Source organism: Tachypleus tridentatus, chromosome 6 (genome assembly GCF_004210375.1).
Source record: "Tachypleus tridentatus isolate NWPU-2018 chromosome 6, ASM421037v1, whole genome shotgun sequence".
Lineage (NCBI taxonomy): Eukaryota > Metazoa > Arthropoda > Merostomata > Xiphosura > Limulidae > Tachypleus > Tachypleus tridentatus.
The window spans coordinates 88,963,256-88,984,166 of record NC_134830.1 but is presented as its reverse complement, the minus strand read 5'-3'; the positions used below and the strand labels follow the sequence as shown (position 1 = coordinate 88,984,166).

Here is a 20,911-nt window from a genome sequence, read left to right as displayed (position 1 = left end):
TAAAAGTACTGAAGAAGTCCAAGACATGATTGGGGGTTCATCATCAGTCCATGTCTGTGATAGACACACTTGATCACCTTATGACAAGGAGATTCTTGATAAATCATGGTAAAAAACTTCTGAACAAGTAAATGACATGATTGGTGGTCATCACATCATCAGTCCATGTCATAAGAAGATCTTGATTAATAAAAGGTAAGAAGGTATTTAACCAGTGTATGACATGATGGGAGGTATGTGATCTGGCCATTTCTGTGATAGATACACACTTGATCAATTTATGACAAGGAACATCTTAACTAATCTATGCTAAGAAATTACTTAACCATTACATGATATGAGAGGAGGTACATGATCACTCTATGTATGTCATAGAGACCCTCTTGATCACTTCATTAGAAAGAAGGTCTTGATTAATCAATATTAAAAAAGTACTTAACCAGTCTATGATATGACGGGAAGTACGTAATCAGTCTATGTCTTTGATAAAAACACACTTAATCACCTTACGAGAAGGATGATCTTGATTAATAAATGGTATAAAACTACTGAACAAGTCCATGACATGATTGGAGGTACATCATCAGTCCATGTCTGTGATACCAACACACTTGATCCTATTATTAAAGGAAGATCTTGATTAATCTATGATAAGAAAGTACTTAACCAGTACATGGTATTATAGGAAATACACTGCAGGCCAAAATCTTAAGACCAATGAACATAAAGAAAAAAATATGCATTTTGCATTATTTGACTCAACCACTTATTTCAGTAGACCTTCGAAAGTTGAAAATAAGAAAAGGAAAAATAGAAATAAAAACCTTTTAACATTAAATAGGGTAAATGTAAACACTATGAAATTAGCCTAAATACTAGCTGATCAAAAGTTAAAGATCATACCAAAGAGAAGTCCTAAACAGAGTAGGAAATGCCCAACAAGAGGTCTCAGTAGGTCAAGAGGTCCTTTTTCTGATTGTCATCTTTCGAAGCTCTACTGAAATAAGTGGTTGAGTCTAGCTATGCAAAATGCATATTTTTTTCTTTATGTTCATTAGTCTTAAGATTTTAGCCAGCAGTGTACATGATCAGTCCATGTCTGTCATATATAGACCCACTTGATCACTTTATGACAAGGAAGATTTTGAATAATCAATATTAAGAAAATATTTAACCAGTCCATGATATGATGGGAGGTACATGATCAGTCCATGAAAATTAATCTATTAGTAAGATATAATAGTAATTGAACCAGCTTTAAAATTGTCATCTATAGTATAGATTAGGCCCGGCATAGCCAAGCATGTTAAGGCGTGTGACTCGTAATCTGAGGGTTGCTGGTTCCCATCCCCGTCGCGCCAAACCTGCTCGCCCTTTCAGCCATGGGGGCATTATAATGTGACGGTCAATCTCACTATTCGTAGGTAAAAGAGTAGCCCAAGAGTTGGTGGTGGGTGGTGATGACTAACTGCCTTCCCTCTAGTCTTACACTGCTAAATTAGGGATAGCTAGCACAGATAGCCCTCGAGTAACTTTGTGCGAAATTAAAAAAACAAACAGTATAGATTAATTTTGTAGTTTTTTCATTGCTAGGTTTAAATAGAATTCCTATTTATTTTTAATACCTGATGATATCAGTAAGAATTTTGATTGAGTTAAACATTTTGCATCAGACATTATAACATATGTTATGATCATGTTTTAATCTAATACCTTGGTAGTTATGAAGAGCAAGCCTTGTATATGAAAGAAATTCAGGGTCTTAATACCAACAACCCATACTTTCTTTTCATAAACACAAATATTATAGGAAATTTGCCATTGGATATATTTTTATTTTATAGTATAGGTTCATGTTTGCTTCACTGCTGTTGATTCTTTGTTTATCATTATTACAGCTACTTTTTAAATCATTAAAATCTAAATTGAAATGACACCATAAAACGCTTTATTTTTAAATTGGGATTCAGAGCTGAATATTAGTAAGTAAATAAAAATTGAGTGTCAGGTGTGGAATCTCTAATATATGTTTTATATCACTCAACAAAATAAAGTTTGTTTATAAAAGTCTCAGTCTTTGTTTATTAAAACAATAAAGTACAAATTACAGTCCGTTCTTAAGTTATATTTATATTTTATATTCATGATAAATAAATAATTATCATTTCTGAGAGTAAGTGACATTGTCTCAAACATCATAAATACTTTGTTTGATTATTTAACAAATAACGTAAACTTACAAGTAAAGTTTGTTGGTGAGCTTCAGGTAACAGTATTACTAAAAGGTTTAACGTCTGTAGTTGTTTAACAGTTTCTTGGACATCTGAAAAAACAAAATCCTATATTACAGATAAGTAGTTTGCAGGCTTTATATTTTAGACTAAGTTGGTCAATAACTAAATCAACTCTTGCTCTTATAAGATTATTATACAGACATTTTAAGAATTTTTATCCTTGCGATACAAGGAGTTACCCTGGAACAAGCCGACAGAGGGCATTACACGTTTGTCGGACTTAAGATGAAGGAGATAATGCCATCGAAGACAATGACTCTTTTTGTTAACCTGAGGATGACCTAAGAATGTCGAAACATTGTTCTCTGTTTTATTTTGATAAAAGTGTTAGTACCCATACAAGCCGTCCTGAGATACAATGATGTCATAGTCCCACAAAATATCAGCAGAGAGCGCGTTGATGATACTTAATAGTTCCACGAAGTAGAAATCGTGATGACAGGCTTCCATGACATCATAATTTCAAAAGTTGGTCTAACACAAATTTGATCAACATATTTTAACATAACTATAATTTTGATACAGTCTATATAAAATATTAAATTATCATATTGACTATAAAAATTTAATTACCTGTACCTTGAGGAAAACCGTATGGTAATGTGTTATGACTTTTAACTTACTCCTGTTACTACAGTGCGCTACGACAAATATGTAAGTTCCGGAACAAAAACAGGAAGTAGTAACTTAAAAAATAACTTCCTATTGTATCATCAAATATTGATACTTTCGTAAATGTACATTTAGTCTTCTGTAATATTATGTAAGGTGTAAGAATATATAAATTTGTTTTGCTGACTATTACGTTCAGTAACATTCAATATCTATTCTTCGTTGTCAGAGTTAATGTATAGTAGACATACAGTTTGTTTTGGTTGCAAAGTTTATTCTAAAATGATAAATAATAAATCCAATGTTTAAGTATGTGTGATACTCTACAAGTCTTACTTATTTCGTGATGACGAGAAACCCATTTGAAGCAAAAAAATGTATTCTCAAGACGGTTGGTATGGGAATTAGAACTTTAATTAAAGTTGGCGGTGGGTGGTGATGACTAGCTGCCTTTCCTTTAGTCTTACACTGCAAAATTAGGGACGGTTAGTGCAGACAGCCCTCGAGTAGCTTTGCGCAAAATTCAAAAAACACACACACGCCTTCCCTCTCGTCTTACACTGCTAATCAGCGTCCTGATTTTATGCGTGTGGTTTCTTAATAGTATCTTAGCAATTCACAGAGTCTCAAAGTTTTTTTGTAATTTTAATCTTCAAGTAAATGTAAATAATATTAAAGTTAAACAATGAATCGTCCATGTATTAAATTTAGTTGTAGGAGGATAAAAGTAGATTATTGATTATAATAACTATCTCATTCAATTAATAAGCGAAACAAAGTGTTCTACAAAACATTGTCTGAACAATGTATTCTATAATTTAACAAATCTGGTGATGTGTTTGATCAATTCCTATTAACATTAGATAATCTGAAAAATTTAAAAAATTTTAATCTTTAGTCGAATGATCTACAGAAAATAAACAATACGTCATTCATTTAGTTGTATCAAAACGAATTGGTTTCGATGCTAATGGTTTTAACATAATTACATCCAGACATGGTGACGTAATTACATTTAAAAGTATAGTGCCCTCCTTCGTAAATCTCATTTAAGATAAAACTATAAAAGTATCATGTGTAAAATGAAATATTTATCTTTATTATTAAACAAAAGCTGAAAATCCTTGAAATAATCACTTGATTTATAAGTGAAGAGTAAAACAGTAAGTTTTAATTATTTCATAATATTGTCCTTTGTGGATGACTTAAATGGTCAGTAAATGTAATTAACTAAAAATTTAGTGTTTTATACCGACTGTATTAAGTTGATTAAATTTCGCTGGAACCAAGAAGTTATTACCCTTTACCCCGGGTCAGGCACAGATGTTTCGCTCTATAGCGGCGTCTCTGAACTCCTTAGGTAACTTCTGATACACTAATAATACATAATAATACACTAATAACGATGGTAAAGATAAAGGTATCTGTACAGTAACATGTTAATAACTATTCCAATTATTTAAAGGAATTATGTAAAACTGTCATTCAGTGTTAACATATAAATTAGCAAGAAAAAAAAAGACTCATTTTAAAACACTTTAGAGTAATCAGACACCCACTCTTAAACCATATGACAACTTTTCAGGCCCAGATATCAATTTGTGACATTTTGTTATATGCCATTTTATTCGTATTATTTCAAATTATATTTGCCCTGCATGGCCAGGTAGTTAAGGCGCTCGGCGCATAATCTGAGAGACGTAGGTTCGAATCCCTGCAATACCAAGTATACTCGCCCTTTCAACAATGGGGCATTATAATGTGACGGTCAATCCCACTATTCCTTGGTGAAAGAGTAGTCCAAGAGTTAGCGTTGGGTGGTGATGACTACCTGCCTTCCCTCTAGTCTTACACTACTAAATTAGGGACAGCTAGCGCAGATAGCCCTTGTGTACCTTCTTCTTGCTTCACTATGAAATGTTAATTTAAATAATTTACGTTTTAAGATAAATATATTACACTTGTAAGGTTTTTTAAGAAAAACTTACTTTTTTAACAAAGTTGATAACAATATTAGAGAAAAAACGCATTAGAAACATTCTTGTTCCTATTCTATATCACTAGGAGTTCTGTCTGTTAAAAAGTAGTTTATCACTAGGAGTTCCTTCTGTTAAAAAGTAGTTTTTCATTGGTATAAATATTCAACAATCGTTTCAAAAAGAGTTTGTTTTTGGAATTTCGCACAAAGCTACTCGAGGGCTATCTGTGCTAGCCGTCCCTAATTTAGCAGTGTAAGACTAGAGGGAAGGCAGCTAGTCATCACCACCCACCGCCACCTCTTGGGCTACTCTTTTACCAACGAATAGTGAGATTGACCGTCACATTATACACCCCCACGGCTAGGAGGGCGAGCATGTTTAGCGCGACGCGGGCACGAACCCGCGACCCTCGGATTACGAGTCGCACGCCTTACGCGCTCGGCCATGCCAGGCCACTTCAAAAAGAGAATCCATTAAATAATAATGAAAACCTAATTGCTATCACAACGTCTGTGTTTACATTAAAAATAGACAAGACTAGAATTGCATTTTATTAATTGACCTACGCTGTATTTGTAGAAAGGCGTTCATGTATTTGTTGGTGAGAAGAGGTTCTGGAAGGCTCCCGGATGAAGTGTTTCAACAAACTGGCTACCTCATGTGGAGAACAGCTGTATAAAATATTGTCAACTATATCTGGAGAAGTATAGAAATAAGCCTCGATTTCCTTCTTCAGAACCTGAAATTAAAACAAATATCACTATATAAAAAAGTACACAGAACCCAATGTTAAAAGGTTAACACATGATGTAACTTTTAACCCTTTATATGATGCTTTTATCACAATAATAGACATTGCCATCTGGAGATATGACCTTTAACTCTGAACATTATGCTTCAATCGCTGAAAAGCATCACCACCTGGAGATGTGACATTTAACTCTGCACATGATCCTCCTATGACATAATAGACTTCACCATCCAGAAATGTTACCTTTAACCCTGCACTATGAAATAATAGAACCAAATACACTATGTCTAATGTTGAGTGAACTTAACCTAAAAGTATTATTCAAAGAACCTCATCATCTGTTTTAATGTTTCAAACTTAATCCTTAATGAAGCAAAGTCACACACCATCTGTTTTAATGTGTCAAACTTAATCCTTAATGAAGCCATGTCAAACACCTGTTTTAGTGTATCAAACTTAATCCATAGTAAAGCCACAATAAACACTATCTGTTTTAATGTTTCAAATTTAATCCTTAATATATTCACGTCAAAAATCATCTGTTTTATTATATCAAACTTAATCCTTAAAGAAGCCACGTCAAACATCATCTGTTTTAATATATAAAACTTAATCCTTAATAAAGCCACATCAAACATCATCCATTTTAATGTATCAAACTTAGTCCTTAGTGAAGCCATGTCACACATCATCTCTTTTAATGTATCAAACTTAATCCTGAATGAAGCCACATCAAACATCATTCATTTTATTGTATCAAACTTAATCCTTAATGAAGCCATGTCACACATTATAGATTTTAATGTATCAAACTTAATCCTTAATGAAGCCACAACAAACATCATCTGTTTTAGTCAGCAGTCATTGATCTCAAATTAATCAGTCTACATTTTCTATTTATTTAGCAATATCACGAGTCATATTGAAGTATCATATGGTATAATTTGTTTTATTGTGTCTTATTGCATAATATTATTTTGAAATACCATATGTGGTAATGTTATTTTAATGTACTATATGATATAATGGTGTTTTGAAGTACCATATGCAAGATTGTTTTAATGTACCATATGATGTCACGTTGTTTTGATATATCATATCATATAATGGTGTTTTAATGTATCTTACTGTATAACATTATTTTGAAATACCATGTGATATAATCTTAGTTTAATGTATCATATTGTATAATAGTGTTTTGAAATACTCTGTAGCATGGTTAGTTTTAACAGAATAAAGCTTACAGTTTTCAGTGTGCTTGTTCTTGTTATGATCTTATTTTCTTAGTTTTTATGATAACTATTTTAAGTAAGAGTTTTATTTATAAACACATCTGGAGGAAAAAAGTATGGGCTTGCAATTTGTTCCAATTATTATTAATTTTAGTGAAAGAAATACTTCAAATTTTGGTCTGAAGAAACAAGTTAATTGTGGAAAACTTCTTCATGAAATATCGTTTAAGGATTACTTACATTAGTCTGTTATCTGAGATTACTTTTGAATATGTAATTACATTTAGATTAACAGCACTCATAACAAATTAATGTATGAAGACACCAATCCTGATATTTCTACAAACTAATATCATAGACTGGATTTCAATAGCCATTTGTCTGAATCGTTTTCACAGAATTATAAAATAACAATATCATATAAACCAAGAAAAAAATACAAGGAGCCTAACTTCTGCTTGAATGTAAGTATCTCTGCAAAATATTTCCAGATTAATAACTTTATATCAGACTTTGTCATAAGTTTAAAGAAAACTAACCTCAACTTTCTGCCTGGAACTCCCAACCCTTAATAACCCTACTTCTGTTAGGCCTTGATTCTCTAGAGAAAACAATATCTACAAAATTCAAGAAAAATATGTCAGGATGACAGTTCTGCTCGAAATGTTGTTTTAAAATAAAAATTTTAAATTCGTATTTTACTAAATTATTATGTTAAGCCAGATTAAAGTTCTTACTGTAAATATTTTATGCTGCAAGGTAAAAGGAATAACTTTAAATGTAATATAAAAAAATAGATACTATGCAAAAAGTGTTATTTCATAATATATTAACACATCCTGGTGGTTAAGCAGAAAGTCAAGAGTGCATAATACATAAAATCAGTTTTCAATACCACTGGTGGACAGATATAGCCCAACAATAAAATCCGTTTTTAATACCACTAGTGCCCAACAAAGGAGCAAATTAATTTAAGCTTCTTCGAGTAATTTTTTTTTTCCACTTCTATTCTACATTAATATTACTATAACCGTGCATATCCAAATCCCAACATTACCTCTGTCAGATTAAAGCTGGTAAATTAGTCATTTCATAGCCTTCTATATTAGCAAGGTTAAAACTGGCACTTATTCAAATCACAACATTCTACACAAGACAAATTACAAATATAAAGCTACCCAAACCACAACATTCTACATTCATCAAACTACAGCTGGCAAATTAGCCAAGCCACAACATTCTACATTAGACAGATTAAATCTACCACAATAGTCAAGTACTAGTATTATACATCAGTCAGATGAAAGCTAGTCTTATCCAAATTACATAATTATTCATAGTTCAGATTAAACTCACAGATTAAACAAGTCAAATCATTATACATCAGTTAGATTAAACTTACTAATTAGCTATGTCATATTCTACATTAGTAAAATTAAAGCTAGTCTTATCTATGTTACATCACTATATATTAATCAAAGCTGGTCTTATCTATGCCACATGAATATACATCAGTCAAATTAAAGTTAGTCTTATCCAAGTCACAACCCTATACATTAGAGAAATTAAGGTTGGTCTTCGCAAAGCCACAGCCCTAAAAATCAGTCAGGTTAAAGCTCGTCTTATCTATATCACATTACTATACATCAGTGAAATTAAAGCTGGTATTATCCATGCCACAACACTCTACATCAGTCAGATAAAAGCAGGTATTATCTAGATCAGATCACTATACATCAGTCACATTAAAGCTGGTCTTATCCAAATCACAACCCTATACAACAGACAAATTATAGTTGGTCTTACCAAAGTAATAACCCTTATTATCAGTCAAATATAAGTTGGTTTTATCCAAGTCACAACCTTATACATCAGTTAAATTAAAGTTGGTCTTATTCAATTAAGAACCCTATACATCAATCAGATTCAAGCTCATCTGACCATATTGACATCAATATTCATCAGTCGAGTTAAACTGACACATTAACCAAGTCACATCACTGTACATCAGTTAGATTAAACTGACAAATTAGACAAGTCATATTCTACATTAGTAAAATTTAAGCTATTCTTATCTATGGCACATCAATAAACATAAATTAGATTAAAGTTAGACTTATCCAAGTCACAACCATATACATCAATCAAATTAAAGTCGGTCTTATCCAAGTCACAACCCTATATATCAGTAAAGTTAGTTTTATGTACGTCACATCATTATACATCAGTTAAATTAAACTGACAAATTAGCTAAGTTATATTCTACATTAGTAAAATTGAAGGCAGTCTTATCTACATCACACCACTATACATTAGTCAAATTAAAGTTGGTCTTATCCAAGTCTAAACCCTCTATATCAGTCAAATTAGAGTTGGTCATCTCCAAGCCACAACCCTATACGTCAGTCAGGTTAAAACTCGCCTTATCTACATCACATCACTATACATCACTCAAATTAAAACTGATCTTATCCAAGTCACAACCCAATATATCAGTCAAATTAAAGTTAGTATTCTCTACGTTACATCCCTATACATCAGTCAAACTAAAGTTGGTCTTATCCAAGTCATTACCGTATTCTTAATTAAGATTAAAGTTGGTCTTATCTAAGTCAAAACCCTATACATTAGTTAAATTAAAGTTGGTCTTACCTGAGTCACAACCCTATACTTCACACAAATTAAGGTTGGTCTTATAGAAGTCAAAACACTATACATAAGTGAAATTAATGTTGGTCTTATTGAAATCACAACCCTATACATCAGTCAAATTGAAGATGGTCTCATCGAAGTTAGAACCTTATATAGTAGTCAAATTGAAATTCATCTTATGTATATCACATCACTATACCTCAGTGAAATTAAAACTTGACTTATCAAAGTGAAAACCCTATAAATCAGTAAAATTAAAGTTGGTCTTATCCAAGTCACAATCCTATACCTCAGTCAAATTGGTCTTATCTATGTAACATCACTTCACATCAGTCAAATTAAAGTTGGTCTTATCTACGTCATACCACTATACATCAGTCAATTTAAAAGTGGACTTATCCAAGTAACAATACTATACATCAGTCAAGTTGACGTTGGTCTTATCGAAATCACAACCCAATATATATGTCAAATTAAAGTTGGTTTTATCCAATTGACATCATTATACATCAGTTAGATTAAACTGGCAAATTAGTTAAGTCATATTCTACACCAGTGAAATTGAAGTTGCTCTTATCCAAGTCACAAGCCTATATATTAGTTAAATCAACGTTGGTCTTATCCAAGTCACAACCCTATACATTAGAGAAATTAAAGTTGGTCTTATCGAAGTCAAAACCCTCTACATCAGCCAAATTAAAGTTGGTCATCTCCAAGCCACAACCCTATACATCAGTTAGGTTAAAACTCGTCTTATCAACATCACATTACTATACATTAGTCAAATTAAAGTTGGTATTATCTAAGCCACAACCCTCTACATCAGTCAGATAAAAGCTGGTCTTAGCCAAGTCATAATCCTATATATTACATCAGTCAAATTAAAGTTGGTGTTATTCATGTCACATCACCCTACATCAGTCACATTAAACTGGCAAATTAACCAAGTCATATTCTACATTAGTCAAATTAAAGTTTGTCTTATCCAAATCGTATCACTATATATCAGTCAAATTAAAGCTGGTTTTATCCAAGTCACATCACTACACATCAGTTAGACTAAATTGGCAGATTAACTCTGCTTTTTGCTTGATATTTGTGTCAGTGTTTATATCTTTGGAGCAATTAAAATATTATGCCCGACATATTAATCAAAAGATATATTTGTGTGTAATTGTAATCTTTGTAATACAAAATATATACTAAAAATATAATTTAGCTGTCTAGATAATTCTGTAGATTAAAACAGACGTTTAAGTGTAAAATTTAGAAAAAGAAAAAATTATTTAGAATTTGCTTTCATAACTAGCCTTATACCAGCTTTAGTTACTGTTGTTATTTGGCCTATGCTACAACTAAGTTATTGTGCACAAATATTACTTTATTACTACATTAGCATCAAATTCTTTTTATGCAAGTTTTACAGTGTAAGTATAGCTAAACCTATCTCAATGTTGGTATTAAAGTAAGTCAGTAATAAAGTAGTGGCACTTCATTGTCAACTTACTTACCTTTTGAAAAACTAAAGGTACTCTGCAATGTGTATACATTTTACAGTCGTATTCCAAAAGTGTTGTTAATGGTACTCCAAAAACCATATTTTCTGGAAGTTGAAATAAATCTAACATTAATTTGAAATTAAGGAAGACAAGACAAGACAGTCTGAAATTTAAATGATGACATCTAGAGAGAATAAGAACCCCATCACAAATTTGTGACAGGAACATCTCCAACAACACTAATTACACATTTCATTCAATTGATTAGGCATAACTTATGACTTGTTGGGGCAATATATAAAATTGGAGTTTCCTCTTTTTTTTTAATACCTATCTTGAAATAATAAGATTAAATGAGAAAATATTTTATATTTTATTTTATTTATCTCTTGAAGTAAGAATTCAAAATAATTAGAAATTGCTTATGATAAATATAGCCTTATACGAATTTGATTGTCATTTATATAAGTCTTTCTGGATAAATTTATTATTGTTATTTGTGTCTCTACAAAATAAACCAGGATCTCGCTGTCATTCATATATTACATTAAAGATGATAAGTTGAAACTAGTAATAATCTCATCTTTATTCTGGATTTTTATTGTATTTATTGTAATTTGATTATAGTTTTCATTCACTATAATTCTGATACTAACTTCTCTTGTCTCTAAACAAGATAACTTAAATCAAATATAAATATTCTTTCTTACTCTTAATTTATTCATATGATAATATTAATAATGAACTTCAATTTTTAATGTCATTCATTGCAAGAAATAAAAATTTCAATAGAAAATTCATCCTTATTTTTGGACTTCTAAAGGTAACTATTGAAATTTCAAGAAATCTATTTTTCATCATATTTATGTTTAGGGATAAAAATTAAAATTCAATTAAAATGTACGTGTTTGTTATTTATCTGTAAAACAAATGAAAATAATCTTGCAATAATTTCATTTTAATTCTGATATATCTATCTATAGATTAAACATTCAAATTCAGAAATAAAATCACCTTTATTCTTATTTGTATTTAAACAAAATAAATGAAAATAATTGGAAATTTTGTTGTTGTTTTTTATTTCTTTTTATGTGTGATAAGTTCAAAACAATAGTACTCCCAACTGTTGTATTAAATATTCTGATCTGTAAGTTTCAAATAATGGATAATTCACTAGTCTGATTTATAGTCGGTCTTTTTCATAGTTTTCAAACAATTGATAACTTATTAGCCTAATTTATATTTGGCCTTAATTTTAGGTTTCAAAAATGAATAGTTGGTGTAATTTGTATGCTGTATCCAATTCTAATTAGTGTAAATTGTAAATATAGCTGGGTTGATTTGCATGAATGTCTAAGAACAATTGCCACTTTATCCCACTTGTTGATATAAAACAATATATAATTTTTAGATTTTACCACAAATCTTATGACTGGATAGAAAGTAAATGACAGCTAAATAAAGCACGTTTAATAAATTAAAACAATCACCAGCTGATCTAATTCGTCGATACAGAGCAATTATTAATTTGAAAGACTTAAATATTTAAACAAATACCTACTTAGTCTAATTTGTAGATAAAAAATTCCTTGTTAGTCTGAATTAGTGGTCCATCTGTGTTAGATATAGAACAATAGATGTTTGTTTGTCTGACTTATATATGAAAATTAACCGCTAAGTTTTGTAGTTGTAGACAAAAACAACTGTTAGCCTGGTTGCTAGATATAATAGGAGAAACTGTTTTGTATGACTTGTACATAGGAAATGGTAGTTGATATTAATTGGAAAAAGTAAAATCGTTTTTAACCGAATTTATTTACAGGTAATAAAAATAATCTCAGTTTGTATAAGTTGTGTATGAAAGTGCATTAACTTGTAGGAATAACAGCAAACAATAGTTGTTTTATATGTTATTTCTTTGCACATATATTGCACTTGAGTTATTAGAAAATATAGTGTAAACACATTCTTCTTTGGTGATACGTTATATTAATTATAAGTGTGAGCTTTGTTTTTCATATTTTACATTCCATAGAAACCTACATAGAATCAGAAAGATATGAGATACAAACATTTGTGGAAACAATTTGTAAAAATCAACTTGTGTTATAGACATTTATTCTTACCTTTTGTTTTTATTTTTATAGGTTTCTTTCGTGTATAAGTTAACCCTAAGGAATCAAACAAAGTGGTCAGTTCAATGAGGGCCAAACGTTGAATTTTGATAAGATCTCCTTTTCCAAGATCTGCAGGATAAGTGAGTCCATATTTCTCATGTATCTGTTCCACTTCCTTTAATATATATATCAATAAATATACATTATCTAGCTACCTCATTTTCTTTAGAATATATAGATTTACGAATTTACATCATCTATATAATTCACTTCCTAGCTACGTCACTTTCTTTATAATACATAGATTAGCAAATTCATATAATTCATGCCCTTTAGTTTCTTTCAAATGCATATATTAACAAATATATCACCTCTGGAATATACAGTTTAAGAAATACACATGGTATATCTGTCTCATTTCCTTTAAAATGTGTAAATTAGCAAACTCATATTGACCGTCTACTCCACATTCCTTAAAATATATTATAGCTTAACAAATTTATGGCATTTATCAATATCGGACGATTATTTAGAGTGGGGACGGAATTCTTATGATATGATTCACTCTGCTCTTCTGATGAACTATGTTTCAGTCTCTATGCCAAAATATCGATCTACAAAAAATCAAGACATTAGCAGACCTTGAGAAACTATAGTCTTGTTATATTTCTTTATATTATTACAGAGAAAATTTCTCCACTCATACATTGTCTACACAGTATTCTATTCATTTAGCAATACTTTAGTTGTGGAACAGTCGCTTGTAGAATGACTTTCTTGTTTTTGTTTTTCAAATATAAACTTTTAGTAAACATTTTCCTTATATCTTGATTGATTTGAGATCTAATTAGTTGTGGACTCAGGAAGTCAAACTTTGACTGATATATTTGACTAAGCCCAAGGTCTCAGAGGTTAATTTGCTCTAATACTGTCTAAAATAGTTTCAATATGAGGTAGACTGATAGGTATCCTGATAAGTAATAAAATCGAGTTGGATATACAGGCATCCCATGCTTGATATTGCTGGCACACAAAGATATAGCTATAAAAAGAGTGAAGGGAAGATCTCATAGGTTAGTTTACTCTAACCTTGCCTAAAATATTTTCAAGACTGCGGGTACTGAGGATTCCCCCTTGTTGATTATTACATAGGAAGTCTCTACAGTTCTCTTTACATAAACCATGACACGTATACTCTGTAATGTCTAAAGAAATAGAAAACTTTCTACAATAATGAACTTATTGTTAAACGTGTTACATCTAAAGCAGGTATATATTCATCTATACGACACGTAGTCAAAAAATTATAGAAGTAAATGTATATAACCAAATATTAGCTTGCATCCATAAATAAACTTCAATATACAATGAAGTAAATACATGAAACTGGAATCACTTCTTTGACAATTAAGATTTGCGAAAGTGCAAGTAAGTATGAGATATAACTGATATATTGAAACTTGAAGCATGTTAAAGTTAACAAGTTTCAAAAGAAAACAATGCCTGGCACAAAAACTGTAAAAACATGTTTCTAAAAGGGTAAGATACAAACTAGATATGATAAAAAAAAATAAAAACTTTATTAAACTATTTCACACATAGATATCACTTTACAATAAAAATTCAACTTATATTAGTAGACAAACAGATAAAGAAGTTTAATTAATATACTGTGATTGGTTTTACTTTACTTGTTACCAAAATTTAAGTTAGTTTCTCAAACGTACCTTTTTTTTTCAGTTTTAGTACTTACTGGTAATTCTTCAGAGTTTTGATGCTCAGTGAATACTTTTTCCTGCGAACAAGAGAAAATTTTTACTAAACACTTAATAACAGACGAAACTTATTATGTGAGTCACATAACGTTTATTAAACACTTAATAACAGACAAAATTTATTATCGGAGTGAGATAACTTTTACTAAACATTTAATAACAGACAAAACATATTATCGGAATGAGATAACATTTACTAAACACTTAAAAGAAACTTATTGTGTGAATTCTGTTTATTAAATACGCTAATACTTTTGTCAATGGTTCATATAATCTTACTTACAAATTTTAATAAAAAAACAACTGGACTCCATATTATAAACTTACCTTCACACGAAAATCCACAGTTTGTGGAGTCGTAGCATCTACTTGTGAACACAAAGTGATCGCTGGCGATTTATCATTCTCTGAGTAATTAGTACGTAGCTGTTGGTTTGAGTGGTGTTTCATTGTACCACAGATTTGGTAACGAAGAATCTCAATATCTAGGAAATAGAGTTTTCACCAAATTCAACTTAAATTATATTTGATTCAAATCAACCATTGTCAAAGGAAACCTCTTCACTGTTAGATTTACAATCGTGATTTATTTCCTAAAACATGATGATGACAATATTTCATAACCTAATACTCCAGTACGTCTCACAGAACTGCAATCTTACAACAATTCTTTGAAAATAGATAAATATAGCAATTTATAGTTATGTTAGTGACTTTACTTGAAACAAATAAATAAGAGGTTTTGATTCAGTTGTTGCGAAACCAATTTCTTCTATATAACAACATTGTAGTCAAGCAACACCAAGGAATGAAAGCTTACTTATATTACTAGGATTTCCTTGCTCTTGTTAAAGTTAACCAATAGAACCAATAGAGCTAGAATTCTTTTTATTATATCGAATTAGTCCTTTCATAAAGACTAGTTAAGTTATTCATTATTAACATTTAATATAGGCGACAAAGTAATCCTACCTGAATTGGAATCATTACAGCTTCTTAGCTTATATTCTTTGTGACTTGACCTCCGAAATTCCTTTTCCTTACGCTGTGATTTGGAATGTTTATTCTGAATTTCTGCGAATAGATCATTATTATTTGGGGCTCGATAATATGCAAGACTATGTTCAACCTCTGGTAAACGGTCTTCAGATCTTTCATTGGAAAACAAGGAACTAGAGAAATTCTCCACATGAATTACCTCTTTTCCATGCTAGTTCGTTGGAACACAAGATACATTTATTTACACATATATTTCCAATTACAAATAAATTAAAATAATAATAATGTTCGCCTAAGAAGTTTTGAAATAGAACTGTATATTAAACAAACCTTCTTGGTTATTTGAAGAACATGAACGTGTTTCACTATACACCTGATACTGTTTACAATATAGCCGAATATAATACAAAACGTGGCCATTTATTTGGAGAAACGAGAAGATTAAACCACCTTATTTACTTCATACTGATGTAAAGACAATATTAAACCACATTATTTATTTCATATTAAAGTAAATGCAAGATTAAACCACATTATTTACTCCATACTGACGTGAAGACAAGATTAAACCACATTATTTACCCCATACTGACGTGAAGACAAGATTAAACCACATTATTTATTTCATATTAAAGTAAAGACAAAATTACCACATTATTTATTTAAAATTAAAGTAAAGACAAGATTAAACTCCTTTATTTACTTCATATTCAAGTGAAAACAAGATTAAACCACTTATTTATTTCATGTAGACGAAAATAGAACATAACAAGCTATACTCATTCATACTTCGCCGTTGACTCCACCTATTTTCAACGTTCAGATACATTTCGTGTTCTTTAGATACACTAACAGAAAAGGAAATCACGTGAGTTTCTCCGTTGGTTTGGAATTAATTACAAAACTACACAATGGGCTACCTCTGCTTTGCCCATCACAAGTATCGAAGCACAGTTTCTAGGAGGAGTTAGAGTTCTCAGAAGATACTTGTGAGAGCTATATACAACTCATAAATTCGTTGTTTCCAGAAGATACTTGTTGATATATATAAAAATGAAAAATCGGTGTTTACAGAATATACTTGTGAGAGCTATATAAAAGTGGTGAATTCTTTGTTTATAGAAGATACGTGTGAACTCTTTATAAAAATGATAAATTCGATGTCTACAGAAAATACTTGTAGCTATATACAAAATGTAAATTCAATGTTTATAGAAAATACTTCAATAAGCTATATAAAAATCATACATTCGTTGTTTATAAAAGATACTTGAAAGAGCTACTTTAAAAACAATAATTTCCTTGTGTATAAAAGATACTTGTAGGAGCTATATAAAAATGATAAATTCGCTGTTTATAGAAGATACTTGTAGGACCTATATACAAATGATAAGTTCGTTGTTTATAGAAGATACATGTGGGAGTTGTTTTAAAATCATAAATTCGTTGTTTATATAAGATATTTGTAAGAGATATATAAAATTGATAAATTCGATGTTTATAGAAGATACTTGTGGAAGCTATGTGCAAATGTTGTTCATAGAAGATACTTGTGAGACCTATATAAAAACTATAAATTCGTTTTTTGTAGAAGATACTTGTGGGAGTTATATAAAAATAATAAATTCGCTTTTTAGGTGATACTTGTGGGACCTATATACAAATGAAGAGAGATATACAAATGGTTAGTTTGATGTTTATAGAAAAAAGTTGTGGAAGTCATATTAAAATGATAGATTCGTTGTTCATAGAAGATACTTGTGGGAGCTCTATAGAAATGATAAACTCGTTCTTTGTACAAGATGCTTGTGGGATCTATATAAAAATGATAAAAGAGTTGTTTATACAAGATACTTGTGAGAGTAATATTTAAATGATAATTTCGTTGTTAACAAAAAATACTTCTGGGAGCTATATAAGAGTGAAATATTCCTTGTTTATAGAGGATACTTGGGAGAGCTATATAAAATTGATAAATTCGTTGTTTATAGAGATACTTGAAGGAACTATAAACAAATGATAAATTCATTATTTATAAAAGATACTTGTGGGAACTACATAAAAATGATAAATTCGTTGCTTACAGAAGACACTTGTGGGAGCTATATAAAAATGATAAACTAGATTATTATAGAAGATACTTGTGAGAGCTATATACAATTAATAATTTTTTTGTTTATAGAAGATACTTGTGAGAGCTATATACAATTAATAATTTTTTTGTTTATAGAAGATACTTGTGAGAGCTATATACAAATAATAATTTTTTTGTTTATAGAAGATACTTGTGAGGGCTATATACAAATAATAATTTTTTTGTTTATAGAAGATACTTGTGAGAGCTATATACAAATAATAATTTTTTTTGTTTATAGAAGATACTTGTGAGAGGGATATAAAATTATAATTTTTTTGTTTATAGAAGATACTTGTGAGAGGTATATAAAATTATAAATTCGATGTCTATGGAAGATACTTGTGGGAGCTATATAAAAATGATAAATTCGTGATGACGAGAAAACCCATTTGTAGAGAAAATTATATATTTAAAAACGGATGATATAGGTAGAGAATGCACTAGTAGAGGGGCGATAAACGTTTCGACCTTCTTCAGTCATCGTCAGGTTCAAAAAGAAAGAAAGGGTTACTGACCGGTAGCTGACTACATGTTTGAAGGCGGTTGTATAATTGAGTGTAGGAATGTAGAGGGCGTGCTTAGATGTTGGATATATTTACTAATATAGGTATATAGATGTTCCTTTATATTGGTTTATCTTGGGCTTGAGTCATTGTACAAGTAAGGTTTTTTAATTTTGCGTTTGTTTATGTTTGTTTATTTATTTAGTATTTGGGTGTTTATTTGATTTGCAGTGTTTGAAAGTGTGTGAAGGGGACTTTTTGTGTTCCTTGAATCTGATTTCCATTTTTCTACTTGTTTCTCCAATACAGAAGTCGTGGCAGTTATCACATTGTATTTGGTATTTGGGTGTTTATTTGATTTGCAGTGTTCGAATGTGTGTGAAGGGGACTTTTTGTGTTCTTTGAATCTGATTTCCATTTTTCTACTTGTTTCTCCAATACAGAAGTCGTGGCAGTTATCACATTGTATTTTATAAATAATGTTGGTGTTGTGTTTGTCAGTGTAGTTTTTACATAGTATAGACCTTAGTTTTGTGCCTGGTTTTTGAATATATTTGGTATTAACAAGAATGTGATATTTTGTTGCTAGTTTTTCCAATTGTTTATTATTTTTCTGCTGCTGTCAGGAATATATGGTATGCAGCCGTATATGGTTTCGTGATTTTTTAAATCGTGGGGTATATTTACTTTTGTTAGTTGATTTTGCTTTTTGTCTAGGTGTGTGAGTATATTGTTTTTTACGGGATGTGGAGAAAACTTGTTGATGAAGTATTGTTTTATTTTGCCTAATTCATCGTTACTTTTTATAACACAAGTTGAAACACAAGCAATTAACACAAATATATAAATGATATATCGTTGATTAGTCAAGATACTTGTGGGAGTTATATAAAAATGGCAAATTCGTTGCTTATAGAAGATACTTGCAGGAGTTATATAAAAATCATAAATTCGATGTTCGTAGAAGATACTTGAGAGAGCTTTATGCATTAGATATCTTCGAAGTTTATAGATGATACTTGAGATAGAGAGATATAAATGATAAATTCCTTGTCAATAGAAGATAGTTGTGAGAGCTGTATAAAAATGACAAATTCGATGTTTATAGAAGATACTTGTGAGAGCTATATAAAAATTATAAATTTGTTGTTTGTAGAAGATGCTTGTAGGATGTATATGCAAGTAAAAAATTCGTTGTTTATAAAGTATACTTGAGAGAACTATATAAGAATGAAGAATTCATTGTTTATAGTGGATGCTTGTGAGAGATATATAAAAATGATAAATTTGTTGTTTATAAGGAATAGGTGTTAGAGCTATATGCAAACGATAAATTCAATGTTCATAAAAGATACTTCTGCGAACTATATACAAATGATAAATTCGTTGTTTATAAAGGATTGGTGTTAGAGCTATATGCAAACGATAAATTCAATGTTCATAGAAGATACTTCTGTTAACTATATACAAATGATAAATTCGTTGTTTATAGAAGACAACTTGTAGGAGCTATATAGAAATCATGAATTATTTTTCTACAGAACATACTTGTGGGAGCTATATAAAAATGATAAATTCGATGTTCGTAGAAGATACTTGTGAGAGCTATACAAAAATAGTAATTTCGTTGTTTATAGAAGATACTTGTTGGAGCTATAAAAAATCATGAATTCGTTTCCTACAGAACATACTTGTGGGAGCTATATAAAAATGATAAATTCGATGTTTGTAGAAGATACTTGTAAGAGCGATATAAAAATATTAAATTCGTGGTTTATAAAAGATACTTGAAGAAGCCATGTAAAACTGATAAAATCGTTGTTTGCATAAGGTACTTCTTGGAACTACATAAAAATGATAAATTCGTTTGTTATAAAATCAGCTTGTAAGAGCTTTATACAAATGACAAATTAGATGTGCATATAAGATAATTGTGCAAGTTATATAAAAATTACAAGTTCAATGTTTTCAGAAGATACTTGAAGAAGCCATGTAAAACTGATAAAATCGTTGTTTGCATAAGGTACTTCTTGGAACTACATAAAAATGATAAATTCGTTTGTTATAAAATCAGCTTGTAAGAGCTTTATACAAATGACAAATTAGATGTGCATATAAGATAATTGTGCAAGTTATATAAAAATTACAAGTTCAATGTTTTCAGAAGATACTTGAAGAAGCCATGTAAAACTGATAAAATCGTTGTTTGCATAAGGTACTTCTTGGAACTACATAAAAATGATAAATTCGTTTGTTATAAAATATGCTTGTCAGAGCTTTATACAAATGACAAATTAGATGTGCATATAAGATAATTGTGCAAGTTATATAAAAATTACAAGTTCAATGTTTTCAGAAGAT

At 30.1% G+C, this 20,911-nt stretch overlaps 1 protein-coding gene across 4 annotated transcripts in view; it reads right to left on the bottom strand.

Moving 5' to 3' along the window:
• Nucleotides 1-20,911, bottom strand: part of LOC143253003 (rho GTPase-activating protein 18-like) — a 44,574-nt gene that overhangs the window by 9,959 nt on the left and 13,704 nt on the right. For 2 of the 4 annotated variants that reach the window (XM_076506030.1, XM_076506031.1), the window contains exons 5-12: nucleotides 15,884-16,121; nucleotides 15,239-15,396; nucleotides 14,867-14,931; nucleotides 13,146-13,315; nucleotides 11,032-11,123; nucleotides 7,408-7,485; nucleotides 5,452-5,624; nucleotides 2,241-2,323 (exon numbers count right to left, since the gene is read on the bottom strand). In XM_076506030.1, coding sequence (XP_076362145.1) covers nucleotides 2,305-2,323; nucleotides 5,452-5,624; nucleotides 7,408-7,485; nucleotides 11,032-11,123; nucleotides 13,146-13,315; nucleotides 14,867-14,931; nucleotides 15,239-15,396; nucleotides 15,884-16,121 — 993 coding nt within the window. In that variant the 3' untranslated portion in view covers nucleotides 2,241-2,304. Of the gene's footprint in view, nucleotides 1-2,240; nucleotides 2,324-4,206; nucleotides 4,282-5,451; nucleotides 5,625-7,407; nucleotides 7,486-11,031; nucleotides 11,124-13,145; nucleotides 13,316-14,866; nucleotides 14,932-15,238; nucleotides 15,397-15,883; nucleotides 16,122-20,911 lie in introns of those variants that run through there. The other 2 variants (XM_076506032.1, XM_076506033.1) reach the window with 2 other exon arrangements.